The 15,839-nt window shown below is 38.1% G+C and overlaps 2 protein-coding genes and 1 long non-coding RNA gene across 3 annotated transcripts in view; 2 read left to right on the top strand and 1 right to left on the bottom strand.

The window, feature by feature from the left end:
- The window catches only part of LOC141431087 (uncharacterized), a 99,793-nt gene extending 97,584 nt beyond the window's left edge, over nt 1–2,209 (top strand). Inside the window, exons 4-5 of the mRNA XM_074092084.1 lie at nt 17–112; nt 1,920–2,209. Of these exons, the coding sequence (XP_073948185.1) occupies nt 17–112; nt 1,920–2,068 (245 nt within the window). The 3' untranslated portion in view covers nt 2,069–2,209. The remainder of the gene's footprint in view (nt 1–16; nt 113–1,919) is intronic.
- Nucleotides 2,210–2,412: 203 nt separating this feature from the next.
- The window catches only part of LOC141431086 (Fanconi anemia group J protein homolog), an 18,117-nt gene continuing 4,690 nt past the window's right edge, over nt 2,413–15,839 (top strand). Inside the window, exons 1-11 of the mRNA XM_074092082.1 lie at nt 2,413–2,481; nt 3,766–4,015; nt 5,370–5,597; nt 6,618–6,737; nt 6,961–7,055; nt 7,813–7,940; nt 9,193–9,306; nt 9,697–9,806; nt 14,017–14,208; nt 14,775–14,959; nt 15,246–15,339. Coding sequence (XP_073948183.1) covers nt 3,920–4,015; nt 5,370–5,597; nt 6,618–6,737; nt 6,961–7,055; nt 7,813–7,940; nt 9,193–9,306; nt 9,697–9,806; nt 14,017–14,208; nt 14,775–14,959; nt 15,246–15,339 — 1,362 coding nt within the window. The 5' untranslated portion in view covers nt 2,413–2,481; nt 3,766–3,919. The remainder of the gene's footprint in view (nt 2,482–3,765; nt 4,016–5,369; nt 5,598–6,617; nt 6,738–6,960; nt 7,056–7,812; nt 7,941–9,192; nt 9,307–9,696; nt 9,807–14,016; nt 14,209–14,774; nt 14,960–15,245; nt 15,340–15,839) is intronic.
- LOC141431089 (uncharacterized) lies at nt 9,814–13,554 on the bottom strand. Its single transcript, XR_012451696.1, has 3 exons — nt 13,046–13,554; nt 11,884–11,971; nt 9,814–11,801 (listed from the first exon to the last, which is right to left on the bottom strand). It is a non-coding gene; the product is annotated as an uncharacterized lncRNA (long non-coding RNA).

The raw sequence follows: 15,839 nt of genomic DNA, 5'->3' as shown, positions 1-15,839 counted from the left end.
AAATCTCTTCTTTAAGGCGAGAAGAGTATTTACGACAAGCCCGTGGATGATGGCGGAGGAGCATCCGGATCAGGCGCTAAGCGGCAGGAACCGCTTTCTGATAGCTATGAAGGTACCTACTGCCAGTTGTTTGATAAGTTTTTACTAAAAAAAAAAATTTAATCCAATCTTTTTTTGCTGACTGTACTTCCATTGTCATCCAGACTACATTTTATTTGTACTAAATTTCAAGTCAATGCCGTTAACCGTTGAGAAGTTCCGTCCGTCCGGCGGAGACGATCCTGGCTGGACTACCAAAATTGACAGTACAAAAATTATGGTATTGTTACCGGTTTTACACGAGTATACCAAATTTCAGCTCTTTTAGGTGATAAAGCAGCTTAAAGTCGAAGTCATTCAATGGTGCGCCATGGTTCAAACTGATGATGATAGCGGAAAACAACCGCCTAATAAAGTTATGACAACTAGTTGAAAATTCAATTCGAGCGGCTTATAGATTTGTGTCGCGATCCTTTTGCAAACAAATGTATTTGCCGCACAAATGTAGTTATATACACACCCCATGATGATAAAATATGCGTAAAAATACGCAAACAAATGAAGAACCGTCCTGACCCGTAATTCCTAATTACTAATATACACAAAACAAGCAAGTTATCTAGTTACTTGTAGGGAGCAAGTTTTATAAACACAATACCTCATGTTTACCGTATAACATTACATGTTGCCTATCTGAAAATGAATATTTCATTAGAGAAGGCCCACGCTGTCCGGCCTACGGCTACCCCCTACCTTTCTATGTACTGCTGTACATAAGCTCTGTTAGTATTATATTTAAGTATTTTGTTTTCGACAGGGAGGCTAAGATTTTTACAATAATAGACTTAAACATGTTTTTGTACGGTATATCAGAACAGTTTTCGGTTTGCGATTGTTTTTTATTCGTCGTCGTGTAGAAGCACCCGATGATTCAATTTGGTATTAAAAACAAAGATTGAAGCAAAAATTTGTTAACCTCGTGAGAAGCATGTCAAATTGTGATTGTTAGAATTTGTAATTTAATATCAATCAAGAAAAGTTGACATTTCTTTAGATGTTACGTATGTCCTAAATTTGGTACGATGGGCCTTAAAAGGATGTTTCGGTGATGATAACTCAGATTTATGTGATTTATGTATGTTGCTAAATTTGGAAGCGATTGGGGGGTGGGAGTGGGACTTGCAATGACAACAGTCGTAGCTGTCTTTACAAGCACTTGCTCAAGCAAGTAGGTAGGTAGGTATAGGTATTTTTAATGCGAACTCTAAGGATTGAAAATAGCTTACGTCGTCCATTTTCCGGATAAATACAATTTAAAACTATCCACATCTTCTGTCTCATCTCGCTAGTAAAGTTTACAATAAAAGTAAAAAAAAATAATGCTGACTGTACTGCCATTATGAACACCAAATTTCAAGTCAGTCCGTCCGCTGGAAGTAGATCAAAATTAACTTCCAAGATTTGAAGCTATGAAATAAATATACAAGGTGAAGTTAAAAGTAAATACTCATACATACCGGGTGTGGCCTGTAATATGAGCAAATAATTGAAACATAGATCATACTCCTCAAACTGAACAACATTAGTTTAGCGACTTTAAAAAATAATTAGTTTTTTAATTTTTATTCCCTACACTTTTAAGTTTATTCGAAGAAGCAATGTAAAGCGAAATGCTTGATGTTTGTAGAGTGACAGGCGACGTCAGTTGTGTTCTAGGATGGCGTACATTGATAGCAGTATTTAATTTGTATGAAAAAAGGAAAATTCAAAGACTCCATTATTTTTAAAAATCGCTGAACTAATGTTTTAATTTTTTGCTCGTATTATAGGCCACACCCGGTATAAGAGCTTGTAAAAATGTGATACTTTAATATTTGTAGAGACTTCTTCCTCGGGTCTGGTGACCATCCACAAGAAACGCAAACTGAACAGTTCCTTAGACTCCAAGGCTTCGTCTCCGGAACAACCTTCGACGCCCCAGAAGACCGGCAGGCCGCCGTCCCCTGACACCCCTGAGGAAATCAAGTAATTAGCAGAATAGCTAGCGGCCAGCGAGCGTCTTGTTCTTTTGGCGCCCTGTCATCCCATTTTCCTATTAATTCTACTAATGTTATAAATGCGATAGTTTGTGAGTATATAGGTACCTATCGACGGTTGAAAGGAAAAAATTGACTAAGTGACATTTTTGTGAAAATTTCGAGACATAGGTAGCTCAAACGACAGAGAAAAACTTACTGATTCCGATCATGTAAATAACTCACTATCTTAAAAAAATGACGATTAGTCAATTTCTCCTTTCAACCGTGTGTGTGTGTGTATGTGTGTATGTATGTTTGTTACTCCTTCATGCTAAATCCACTGGAATGTTTCGTCTCCGGAGCAACCTCCGACGCCCCAGAAGACCGGCAGGCCGCCGTCCCCTGACACCCCTGAGGAAATCAAGTAATTAGCAGAATAGCCAGCGGCCAGCGGGCGTGTTGTTCTTTTGGCGCCCTGTCATCCCACTTTCCTACAGCCCCGGATCTAAGGGGGGGCAAACCGGGGCACTTGCCCCGGGCGGCAGTTTCATGGGTGCGCCAAACCCTTGAGACAAGAAATGAAGAAGAAAAGAAGAAAAATGCTACTCATTGGTAGTTTTAACAGTTTTTCTCAAACACTGAAGGGAGGGGGCGCCACCATCAAGGTTTTGCCCCGGTTCGAAAAAAACGTAGATATCCGGGGCTGCTTTCCTATTACTCCTTCTAATGTTACAAATACGACAGTTTGTGAGTAAATAGATATACATATATGCGTGTGCATGTTTATTACCTACTCCTTAATGCGAAATTGGCTGGTTTTGGTCTGTAGGTAGTTGAATATCTGGAATAACATAACACATACCTACCTTTACTACACAAATCTTATTTCTGCCTTTTGTGAAAATTTTCTTCTAGAATTAAAGAAAAAATTGGTTGTTTTCTTTATTACGCTTTACAATATAGGTATGAGGTATGTAATGAAAATATAATTTTGATAGCTTTAGATTTTGTATTTTTCTTCTAATAACGTTTAAGTTAATCATATGTGTAGCTATAGCGTGCTCTTTCTTTAATGTATCAATCACTATTCCTATATTTGTAGCCATATACGTACTTACATTGAGTATCTATTTACTTACGTGCTTTTCATTCGAATTGACCAAAATTTTTAATTTTGTATTTGGTGGAAATTATCCCTCCAAATTTCTTTTCGCCACTTTCAACTTCTCAACTAATTAGAAATTAGGGCTAGTATAGACAAGCTCCCAACTTTTGGCCGCCCTTCCTTTTTTTTCATTACATTTTCATTGCAATGAAAAGTGTATGGGCAATCAGAAGTTGCGGCTACGTTGCACGCCGTTGGGTACCGATTTTTAAAATCACGTCAGTTAAAAATGGCATTCTAAAAGAAGTGAAAATTGTGCTGAATTTGTAATACAAGTAGAAGAGTAAAAACCTACAGCTATAACTTCGTCAACAAAATGAAATTATTATTAAAACTGTAATTTTTTAACAACACGTAGATTTTTAGCAGTAGCGAGTAATAATTTAGAGTGATGTCATGTGTGAGTAATGGAATGAATACACGATAGCTGGTTGTGGTTACCTTACACACGTAGATATACTTTAACATTATGTAATTTGTTTTATTTCTAGATTGTAGATTGCATGTTCGGTACATTCGGTGACGGTAACCCCTTGCTTCCAGACGCCTGTACAAACTGGTGACGAGCCTTCAAATCCAGACATCAGTGCTTGTTGATTCCAGCCTGCCGACGATCTACTACGGAGCCAGGACCCACAAGCAACTCCAGCAGGTCATCAAGGAGTTCAAGAGGACGTTCTATTGTGGGGAAGCCGCCATGACCGTGCTAGCTAGCAGGGAATACAGCTGCATCAGGGAATTTGATCGGCAGGTCTGGAAGACTAAGAATGATATGTGCAGGGGGTGCACTAAGGTGAGTTTCAAGCTTTATAGCGAAATAAAACATAGACAAGAAGAAATATATACTACACTGATTATCAAAGGCTATCATGTATCTCAGAAAATAACATAATTTTGAATGGATTTGCGGGCCAAGTTTCGGAGCCATACCAATATGTACAATGTACAGTCGAATGCAAAAATGTATATATACAGCCATAGCGTCAAAATATGTATACATCGACCTTATGTTTAGTGGCATAAAGGTGTATACTACACTAGTACTATATTTTTGATGTTTTGGTAACGTATATATATTTATGCCCTTGACCGTATGTATGTATGTAAACTCTTTATTGTACAATAGAAAAGAAACAAAATACAATTGACAAACTTTGAGATACTTAATAATTATTATGAATAGGTACAGTCACCAGCATTAATATCTGCCACAGCGGAGCGTGCAAAAATATCTGACACGTCCTTCCGGCCCTAGAAATGAGTCGTATCAGATATTTATGCACGCTTGTTGTGTCAGGTATTGGTGTTGGTGACTGTACCTATCAAAATTTGCTGGTCTATTCTTGTATACATAGGTAGCATCGGACTGTTTTCCGCAACTCGTCGACTTAGTACGCCTATTTTATGTGAAAGTGTGTTTTTGTATGTATGTGTTTGTTTGTTAGTCTTTCACGCTGAAACAGCTGCACATGTTTGGGTAAAATTTGGTACCTATGCCTACACACAGCTGGATCCTTGAAATTACTTGGACGTAGTTTAACAAAAAGGATCCAACTCTCAACTTTTTTTTTATCTACTTTCAGAAGGAACAAAAGCGAATTTAAAGAATAACATGCTTTGGATCCTTTTTGCTAAACTACGTCTACTTTATCTCGACTCGATCAGAATTTCCGCGTATAAAATCTTGAAATCTCAATCACTGAATTTCGAGACTTTAAGGGGCTGTTTCACCATCCATTGATTAGCGTTAACCGACGGTTAAATGTGATGCCGTCTCCGTCTATTCGAACAAAACAAATAGAGACGGCATCACACCTAACCGCCAGTTAACACTAATCAATGGATGGTGAAACAGCCCCTAAATTTTACACGGCTGATCTTCTTGCAACATAAGTCAAGACCACAATGAAATTTTTGTAAATTTGAAATTATTAGGTAAAATACTAGAATTTTTAACCGCTCAGTTAACCGTCATTCATTACCATTCCACGTTTATTAACACAACAAGAGAAATCTTGCTCAGTGAAAATTCTTGCGACTTATCCTTAGTCGATCGCGATAACGCTAGATTTAGCATCGATATTGTCTTTAAATTTATAAAAAGTTAAGTTTTATAAGGTTTAATCCGATTAAATCTGCGCTTCCAGACTCACACCAATAAGCAGGGCGAAAAAGGCACCAACTGCAAGTTCTTCGACAACCAAAAGGCCCTGCACCATAACTCTCTGCCGCCCGCCTTCGACTTGGACGAGCTGGTGGCCGCGGGGGAGGCAATGAGCGCGTGTCCTTACTACGCGGCGCGAGCGATGGCTGCGTCCGCGCAGATCGTCTTCTGTCCCTATAATTACCTTATAGAGCCCGGTATACGGAGCAGTGTGAGTGTACCATCCATGTTGACTAATCTTTCCAATGCTAACCGCGAATATATCCGTTCTGATGGATGTATCCGCCATCGAGTAGGTACGTCGCAAAAATGATCTTCGCGCAATGCAAGTTTCAAACTATATAGATATTTGTAACTAGACGTTGCAAAGATAAAAAAAAACCGGCCAAGAGCGTGTTGGACACGCCCAAGATAGGGTTCCGTAGCCATTTCGAAAAAAATCAAGTAATATTATATGCGTTATAACACAATTAAAACACTTACTACAGTCTTAAAATCTATTACCAGAAAAAGAGCGTATCTTCACGGCACTTACATCCTTTTGTTGAGAAGCAATAGCTCAAAAACGGTATATCCGATCATGTTGAAACCAATTTTCGTTGAAAGTATCTATTAAGCGTTATCTTTCCATATTTTTTGGACAAACGGTTTACAAGATAGAGGGGGGGCACAATTTTTGCTACTTTGGGAGCGATTATTTCCGGAAATCTTCACTTAATCAAAAAAGTTTTTGAGAAACCTTACTATCATTTCAAAAGGGCTGTCGAACTATGTGCCACGCGTTGATGCGAGTTAAAACAATTTTTTTTTTTATTTCTATTTCTGTTACGTGTATGGAGTGCCCCTCCTATAAATATTTATTTTTGTAATTTAACTACAAAACTAAATAGCGGCTTTGACAAGACATCTGTACTCCAAATTTCATTGATATACATCTTGTAGTTTTCGAGTAAAATGCCTGTGACATACGGACGGACGGACAGACAGGGTTCCGTTTTTGCCATTTTGGCTCTGGAACCCTAAAAACGGTCAATAGCATGTCGGGCCATGCTCAGTGTAGGGGACAGTCGAAGGCGATTGCAAGCAGGTAAAAAATCCTACGCGCAAAATCAATTGAATTTGGCAAAAAACTAAAGCCAGATTATTAATTGTATGTAGTCAATGTAAACAATAGGTATGCGACAATAAAATTCCAGGGCCCTTTTGGTTATACTTAGCTCATCTATTCCAGATGTCAATCGACGTGCGCGACAAGATAATCATAATCGACGAGGCCCACAACATCGAAGACATCTGCCGCGACGCCGCCTCGCAGACCATCACTAGGGACGAAATACAACTGGGCATCAAGGTAAGACGACGCCTTGGCTTGAAATGGAGAGTGCTCAAATGACACACACAGTCGGTATCACGATCGTTTTCGCCACTTCACACACACACGCAATTTATATTTATTTAGTTTCAGAGATTACCACTACTAGATACAATCAAAACAAACACAAAATTAAACTCTGGTATAGACTATGTATTTAGATTAGGATACGGTCACTTTAACTTTTAATTTTATTTTCAAGGAGCTGGGAACGGTAGCTGAGTACCGATTCAAAAACCAAGACGTCATAAACAACGTCGACCAGCTTTTGATGACACTCAAATCCTGGGATGACTGGTAAGCGATCTATGGTGTTATTGAAATATACCAGGTGTGCCCTTTAACAGGAGCAAATAATTAAAACTTAGATCGTACTCGTCAAACTGAACGACATTAGTTCAGAGAGTTTTAAAAATATATTTTTTTTTATTTCTATTACTCTGTAAATTTTATTTGAAGGGGTGGATTTTGTCTGAATTAAATAAATTGACTTGAATCCAGGTGACTGTATTAATGTTTTTATGTAAGGGGGAGACCTATGAACTAAAATAATTTCCTTGCTCACCCGCGACCTTAACCTATGTCCAACAGTGGACGTCTTACGGCTGATAAAATAAAGGTTTTTGGTTCGTGTTTATGCTGGATCTAGGCGACATAAAATGACTTTTTATGCACTAGTGCATAAAATAAAATCTTCGTCTAAGGCCAAGGTAATCAGCTGTCAACAGCCACAAACAAAGAAACAATCAAATAAATCAATAAAACTATATAATTATATAGTAATGCATGAAAAATAAAATGTACATAGTACTTAAGTGAACAATTGTTTCCAATGTTGCTATTTCGTTTCCTCGCCATCGAAGTGAAAAGCAGAGTGTAAAACTCGAGCATTAAACCCATTTTCCCCTCGACGTGTCTATCCACCCTCGCCATACCGGGTCGGGTGGCTATATGAACGTCTTGGGTAAAATGGCTCGTTTTATGCTCTTGTTGTACAATCTACTATTAGATTATATTTTGACATAGATGCTATAAATAATATTGGTGATTGCAGGTTCGCGAATCAAACCCCGTTGGTAAACAACAGGCCGGTGAACAACAACGAGTCCGTGCACACGTGGCAGGTCGAGCATTTCGTGCAGACGCTCAACAACCACAATATCGGCCAGCGACAGTTCCACGGTAACCGCTATTTTGTTACTTTCACAGAAGTAGAGTAAAGCAAATCGTCAATTACTAATAAACACCAGACCACCAGAGACGACCAGATGGCCTAGTGGTTAGAGAACCTGACTAATGTTTGTTCTCGGGTCTTGGGTGTTTAATATGTATTTAAGTATGTATCTATCTATATAATTATATTTATCCGTTGCTTAGTACCCATAACACAAGCTTTGCTAAGCTTACTTTGGGACTAGGTCAATTGGTGTGAATTGTCCCGTGATATTTATTTATTTTATTTAAACAGAGTTCATTTTTAGTATAACGTGTCAATTACTGGCCACCCTTCATAAAATGGCCACCTTACACAAAAAAAATCTAGTCACCTATAAACAGAGTTAATTTTTAGTATAAGGTGTCAATTAATGGCCACCCTTCATAAACTGGGCCACCTTATAGTAAAAATAAATTCTGGTCACCTATAACTAGAATTTATTTTTAGTATAAGGTGGCCAGTTTATGAAGGGTAGCAGTAATTGACGATTTACTCTACTACTATTACATACTATGAAATGTTGCTATTTTGCAAATACTTCTTTTATAAATGCGTAAGTTTGTAGTATTATGAAATCGTCAACTGTACGATATAACCACACATCACTAAAAGTGACGTACATCCCTAGAGCGTGGAGTGGCATTTTACCTTTTCGATTCGGCGTGAAAAGCGAAAGAACGCAAGTAAAAGTAAAAAGTGTAAGTTTCATTTCTAAAAGTAGATAGCTGGGTTTCTGGAATATAGAGCAAGAGCCAGCGACAGCCAGATATTCGTTATTTTCTAAAGGCTGAAAGTTTTTTTTATATATGTTCCTATGTGGCTTTGGTTGGTAACACGTATAAAAGGTCTATAAATATTCACCTCAAATTTGTTACAGTACAGGTCAACAGGTGTATTCAGGAGAGCTGGCACGAATGGATTAAATGAGTGAATGAAAGTATCTGTGTATTACCTATTTGAACACATTTTACACAAATATGAAAATTTCATGCATCTGTCATTTTCTTTCAAAAATGCATTACTTTCGTTCAATCCATTCATGCCAACTCTTGTGAATCGACCTGTACCTACAATTGGTACTCAATTTTAGACACTGTTTAGGGTTGCAACTGCAATCCCCTGCCAGACCCTTAAACTATGTTTAAATAGAGTAAAAATATGTAAAATAATCGTCTAAAAATATTAGCGAAGCTTTTTATGACCAAATAAGTATTGTAGAGTTCAGCGATTGTGCCGAGGTGTTCTGCAAGCGACTCCGCGAAGACCCGCGCACACTCTTCGGCGTGAGCCAAGCGACCGGCACCCTGATAGAGTCCATCCAAACCGTTCTTGGTGAGTACAACGTATATCGATAGTAGGTACCGTATTACTATAAAAACTAGGACCCTCATATATTATATAGTATATTGAAATATTTTTAAGGATTTTTGTCGTAAGATTGTATAGGTACCTACGTTTAATTAATGTTCTTATGTCTCAATTCTCAATCTAAGAGGGGGTAAACGAGCATGCGGGTCACCTGATTGGAAGTAATAATAATAACCGCAGAACCGTCTCACATATAAAGTTTTAGTTATTGTAGGGGACAATAGATAAACTATCACAAATAAAACTAGCGGCACTACAGTATAACTAACAAATCACTAATGACTTTTGGAATTGAATAGCCTGTTTAATGCCTAAATCGTGCTATCGTTTTGATGTTAATGTTTGCACGTACAGGGTTCCTGTTCCGCCAGGACGGCAAATATTTGGACGACTTCGTGCCGGCGCTCGTCAAGAACTCGCCCAGCGAATACGACGGCTCGCAACGGAGCTCCCAGTACGGCCAGGTGAGGTATTTTAGAAACGCTTATTAAACGGTAAGACGTACAGTCGCCATCAGACATTTCGAAGCGGCGAAGATGATCAAAAATATCGAAACATGAACTCTAATGCCTTGGAAATAAAGTGCATGTTCCGATGTTGTTATATAATTGGTGTCAAGTATCCCTTGATATTTATTTATTATTTAATTTATTGAATCAGGCGTTACTTTGCGGAGGTCCATATCAATGAACTGAAATAATAACTTTGCTCGCCCGCGACCTTACTTTACCGTGGCCTTAAGGCCGCGGGTGAGCAGAAGTTATTGTTTGAGTTCACCGATATTTTTGGCCGCTCCGAGATATCTGATAGCAACTAAACATTCAGTCGCAGAAATAGATGACCGGCTATGGTGCTCATAATGATCTACACGCGTCTCTTCTCTACTGTCAAGGTCATAAGAGAGCGAGAGCTGCAGATACTTCTGCTGACTGTACTAGACCAAATGTGTGCCAATTCTTCCTAGTACACGTCCACAAATTACGACCACGAGTATTTGCGAGTACGCAACTCAATAGGTAAAATACGTATTTTCGTAAAATTATGATGACAATAAACCGCAATAATGCTTTATACCGTGTTTATACCTATGTATAAAACATATGCATAAATACCCTACATGTGCAGTTATCTTATATAGAGAAAATAACTGCGCTTTTTAAAGTTATCGCTAAAATTTTTTTCGTCTTCACTAGATTTATCGGAAACAAAACAAAGTCAAAAGTTTATTTATTTCATCAACACATACAATTATCATTACAGGCGATGCCCAATGCGATAATGCAGCAAAAATATGTTATATAATTCAACACTAAATTCAACAAACTTAAGAGAATCTGTGTAATGCTATTCTATTTATATACTTAGCTGTTGTCACGTTTATATGGCTTCGCTCTGATTTCTCGTAATTTATTACGAACACTGTACGTTAAGGTGTGGTCATCGAGTACAGGCCAATTTCTTTCTTTTCCGTATTGCTAGACATAGTTGAATAATACGATTCTCGCGTTTTCGTCCAAGCCAGGTCTGCATATATTCTTTTCCTACACTTTTGTAGGTATAGGCTACTCTACCCGTAAGAGAGCATACTCTTAGTGCATTATCAGTAAATATTTCCAGTAACAATAATCTTGCAAAAGTTCTGCCATCGTTCGAAATTAGTTTACAATGTTCCAGTTTAATGGCATCGACATAAATGCGTGAGTGCGGTATAAGTTCTAAAAGACCTGCTTTATTTTCAGAATATCTTAAACACCATCTGGAATCGTTTTCATTGTATTCTTGCGGTAAAGTAAATCGTTCCATGACTCTAGGTTTTTTTTGCTGCAGATTTTGAACATTCCTATGGTTATCAATAATTTCATTTCCAACATTAGTATCGTGATTTTCTTGTTCTCTTGGCGAAGTATTTGTTTCGGTTTCTTCATTTACTATGCATTCGTCTTTTTCTGTCTTTTCTACATCTCTGTCTTCTGTAGTAGTAACATGTAGTTGATCAATGTAGCATTTTTTGTAGTTTTCTACTAAATTGATTATTTTCTTCATTATAGAACTCACATTATTATAGCCATCACGAATCTGGTCCATTTCGATCTGACGTTTTTCTAAACAAGAATGTCTCTTTTTGCACTGTTCTAAAAAGTTTGTTTTGAAAATTAATTTGATAAGGTTTTCGAAACTTTTCTCGCTGTTGTTGTTCTCGATGTTGCTGTTGTTTACGGATGCTTCAGACGTTTCATTAATAGAATCGTCTGATATTGCCGCAGATTGTCCAGTTGTTTCCTGTTCATCTTGCAAAGCTTGGGGTGATTTGCCTATCTTTTCATTACTAGCTATACCAACTTCGACTGTTTCAGTTTATTTTTCATGAATATCATCATCATCCTTAATTGAATTAATTGGTTCCGTTACGATTTTGTGCGATTCAGTTAATTCCAAATCACTATACAGTGATTCATGTTCTGAAACAAAACATTTTGATCTTATATCATAAAATGATTTAAGTTAAGTTTGTACTTTAAATGTGTATTGCCCTAAAAGTACCTTTAATTATTTCTGCGTAACTCTTTTCTTGAAGTACTTAATCTATTTTCAATCATTGTGATGTAATTGATTGCGTCTTCATATGAATCTGGGAACAAAAAAGGCTCAACATTTATTTAACTATTTGAATGGTAAAAACAGATGTTATTTCTTTGTCTAGATTCGAAATAACTTTTATGAGTAGCAATTAAAACTAGTTTTAATTCCGCGGTTTTTGCAGTCACCCAAAGGCAAAGTAAACGTACGTTTGCCTGCAGAATCTGGGAGCACGGTGCCCCCGCCAAGTCGAGCGCGAAGCAAACACTGCCGTACCATCCTTTACTGGAACCATTTCGCCGCATTTTCAGGCCCCTATTTGAGAACCTCTGGATAAGACCAGAACGCAGAAATTTTCGTCATCCAGTAAGCTATAATCACATACTTAAAATCCAAAATTTCAAGTCTGTAGGTCATTTAGCTCCGAAGTTAAGCGAAAGCAAAGTTTCGCATTTATGACACTCACTCACTCACTCACTCATGATCATCAAATAGAACTAGTACTTCCCATAAACTCAGAGAGCTGAAATTTGGTACAGAGTTAGGGTTTAATTGCCACATAAAGGGAAAACTATAAAAACTAGGATAATCGAAGATCTGGAGTACATGGTGACTCTGATTGAAAACAAAAGAGTTCAACCAAACTATTAGAGAACTATAGTAATAAAGAAATCGCAGTACCTTAGACTTGGCACGACTGTCTAGATTTCATTACTTTTTAGAGATAAGCAAGCAGCTCCATCGAGACTTGGCTAGTTTTTTAAAGTTTTTTACAGAATGTGTTTGGTGGGATTAAAAATTACATAATTAATACCACAATCGGAACTATCACGCTAATACAATTTTGTAGAATTTCTTTATCGCTATCCCGCGGGAACTTTGCAATTATCCGGGATAAAAACTAGGTAACCTATGTCCTTCCCCGGGACTCAAAGTATCTCTATACCCAATTTCTCGGTTTAGCGGTTTAAAGGCAACAATACGCATTTATAATAATAGTGGGATGTAATTAATCATAAATCAAATAAAGACTGATGTCTCAAGGTCAATATTACGTTTTTATGACCAATCTATATTCACAAATAACTAAAAGTATAAGGAATAAAGAATACATTGAATAACTCACTCGTTCCATACTTGACGTCAGCCACAAGAACTGTCCAATTTGCAGAAAATTCTTTACCATCCTTAACCCGTTGCTTAGTCACTGATGCTTCTTCATTCAAAGGAAATGAAACAAGAACCCTTTGATCTGATCCCTTTACTTGGATCCAAGAAGCCGGTATACAAAAAAATCTCTCAAGATCTTCGTATTGTGCATCCAAAATTTCCACTGTATAGTAGTTGTGATTAAACGATTTAATTTTATCTGAATACATCTTATAGATTTCCTAAACAAATTTAACCTTGGCATAAAGTGCACCGTATTTTCGGAAAGTCTAGCCGATGTTAAAAAGTCTTGCAGGTTCGTTAAAATGCACACTAATTGCAGCTTTGTTCAACTCAATACTGCACTGTTTCTTTCCATTTTAAACTACGATTTAACAACTCGTTTACAGCCAAAAAATCAGTGGTATCAAAAAGTTATTTTTAAACCGTGCGTTATATAGACGACTGGACACGCGCGCGATTAAGTACTCAATAAGTGCAGTGATGTCACCTTGTTTTGCTTTTTTAGTGACTTAATTATAGTTGCAAGAGCGAGAAAAAATGATAAACTAATAGATAAGAATAGGTACAATCAGCTTAACGAAAAGCAGCAAACTATGTTCGAAAATATGCAAATATAAAGATGCTGAAAATGAGATCATAAAGAATCATAATGCTGTACTATCCAACTTAAATATTCTTCGATCTATGTAGATGATTCTATTTCTTCAACGAATTATCGTATTCCGGATTTTATCACAGCTAGTCTTTATGAATTATTATTTTATTTATTATTCATACGAGTTCCTACTCGGGATGACCTTTAACTTTGTGTTTTTATGCAGCGAACTATAATTATTATCAGTGACCGACCGAAGGTCCAATTTCGGCTGGAAATCTTGTATCAGTTGGACATTTTATTATACAATCGCTTTTACAAACTTCCAGAAATCAGACAGAGAGACCTTCTCGCTCCGCCTGCTCTGCATGAATCCGGCCGTGATCTTCGAAGGCCTGAAGCTGGCCAAATGCATCATCTTGGCTTCGGGGACCCTCACGCCGCTCATCAGTCTCCACTCGGAGCTCGCCACCGACTTCCCGCTGCAAGTCAGCCCTAACCACATCATACCAAAGGACAGGGTCAGTAATGTCAAATTTAATTTGTTAAAAGAATAGTTTATTAGCTGATAGAATAGACACAGAGACCCTGGCTTACCTAAAATACACATGCATGCCTATTCCAACAAGCCATAATGGCCGCCACTCATCTTTTTAATATCGTGGCGCTAGGGTCACTGGAACGTTTCTTTTTCAAGGTTTGAAATTTCTTGAAATACTAAAATACGACGGGTAACGTTGCTTGCTTTTTGATCTGTTCGGCAGAGTTTCGCGCGAACATACTCTCCCCTCAGGCGTTTTCGCAAGAACTCTCTCTCTCCGTCTCCCACCGTAAAGCTCATTTCGTCCACTCTTGCAAAAGTTGTAATGAGATGGCTGAAAGAAGTTTGAATAATTTCGTGTTCGTCGGTATATAAGTGAGTTGCAATGATCTGTTGATCCTCCTGTCTGAGCTTCCTGGCTAAGGGCGATGTCGGTGTCTCCCCGATCGAGGGTGAGGCATCCCCATCCCATCCCCCCCCCCCTGGATTATCAGCTGGCGACGCCCTTTTCCCTTTTACATTATTAAGTACCGCATTCTCCGACAGGTATGGATAGGCACGTTGACAACATGTCCCAACGGGCAGCCGCTGGAATGCACCAGCCGCGGCACCGACCAGTCCGACACGCAGGACGGGCTGGGACAGGCGGTGCTATGGGTCTCCCAGGTGACACCCAACGGGGTCCTCTGCTTCCTGCCCTCTTACATGCTTATGAACAAACTTGTGAAGAGGTAAGCCTTACTTCGCACACTTATCACTTTGTTTCAACACGTTTATTTTGACTGGGATAAGTCAAATTTTGACCAAAGTCAAAGAGAACAGGCAAAATTCAAATTGAAAAAAAAAACTGTAATAGTGATTTTAAATACTATATTAAAGGTTATTTTCGCAAAAAATGTATGCAAAAATAATCAATTTCGAATATCACAACTCAAAATTGTAAGTTTCTAATAGTTTGTCTCTACAATAATTATTAAACAAATTGCCAATGAATTCCTCTCAATTATCCTATACCAGATGGCGAGAGTCGGGCATGTGGGCTCAGCTGAACGATACAAAACACGTTTTCATGGAAAGCAGAAATGTCAGAGATCACAATGATATCATGGAGGTATGTGTTTGAACAGATTTTATAATTGCAATAGTTGCATCACTGCATTGCTTCTGCTGCTACTGTTATTATTATTAAAAAAGGGTAAAAAGCAACCTGAGATATGATGTGTGCATAGGAGAAATTTGTGTCTAGACTCCTGTCCAGCGGTGGTGTAGGGGTTATAGCACACAGCACGGATTGCTGAGCACCTGGGTTCGATTCCCAGCGCTGGTCTCTTTTTTTTGTTTTTCTGTGCATCCATGTCTCAGTGTGTACTTTCGATAAAGCAAGGGAACGCAATACAAATGCCAGCAATGAAATCAACTTCCGCCAGCAGTGTTTCCATACAACTATGACATCAGAGGCCGGATTGCTTAACGCTTCTGACACTCGCGATCACAATCAAATGGCAGTTTTCCAAAGTTTTACAAAATCTGTCATTTCAAGCGTTAGGCAATAAGGCCTCTGGGCTTATACCTACTCTCTTTAAAGGCCGGCAACAGACCAATGACTCCTTG

Source organism: Choristoneura fumiferana, chromosome 9 (assembly GCF_025370935.1).
Source record: "Choristoneura fumiferana chromosome 9, NRCan_CFum_1, whole genome shotgun sequence".
Lineage (NCBI taxonomy): Eukaryota > Metazoa > Arthropoda > Insecta > Lepidoptera > Tortricidae > Choristoneura > Choristoneura fumiferana.
The sequence above is the reverse complement of the archived record's forward strand: the minus strand, read 5'-3'. Positions and strand labels throughout refer to the sequence as shown.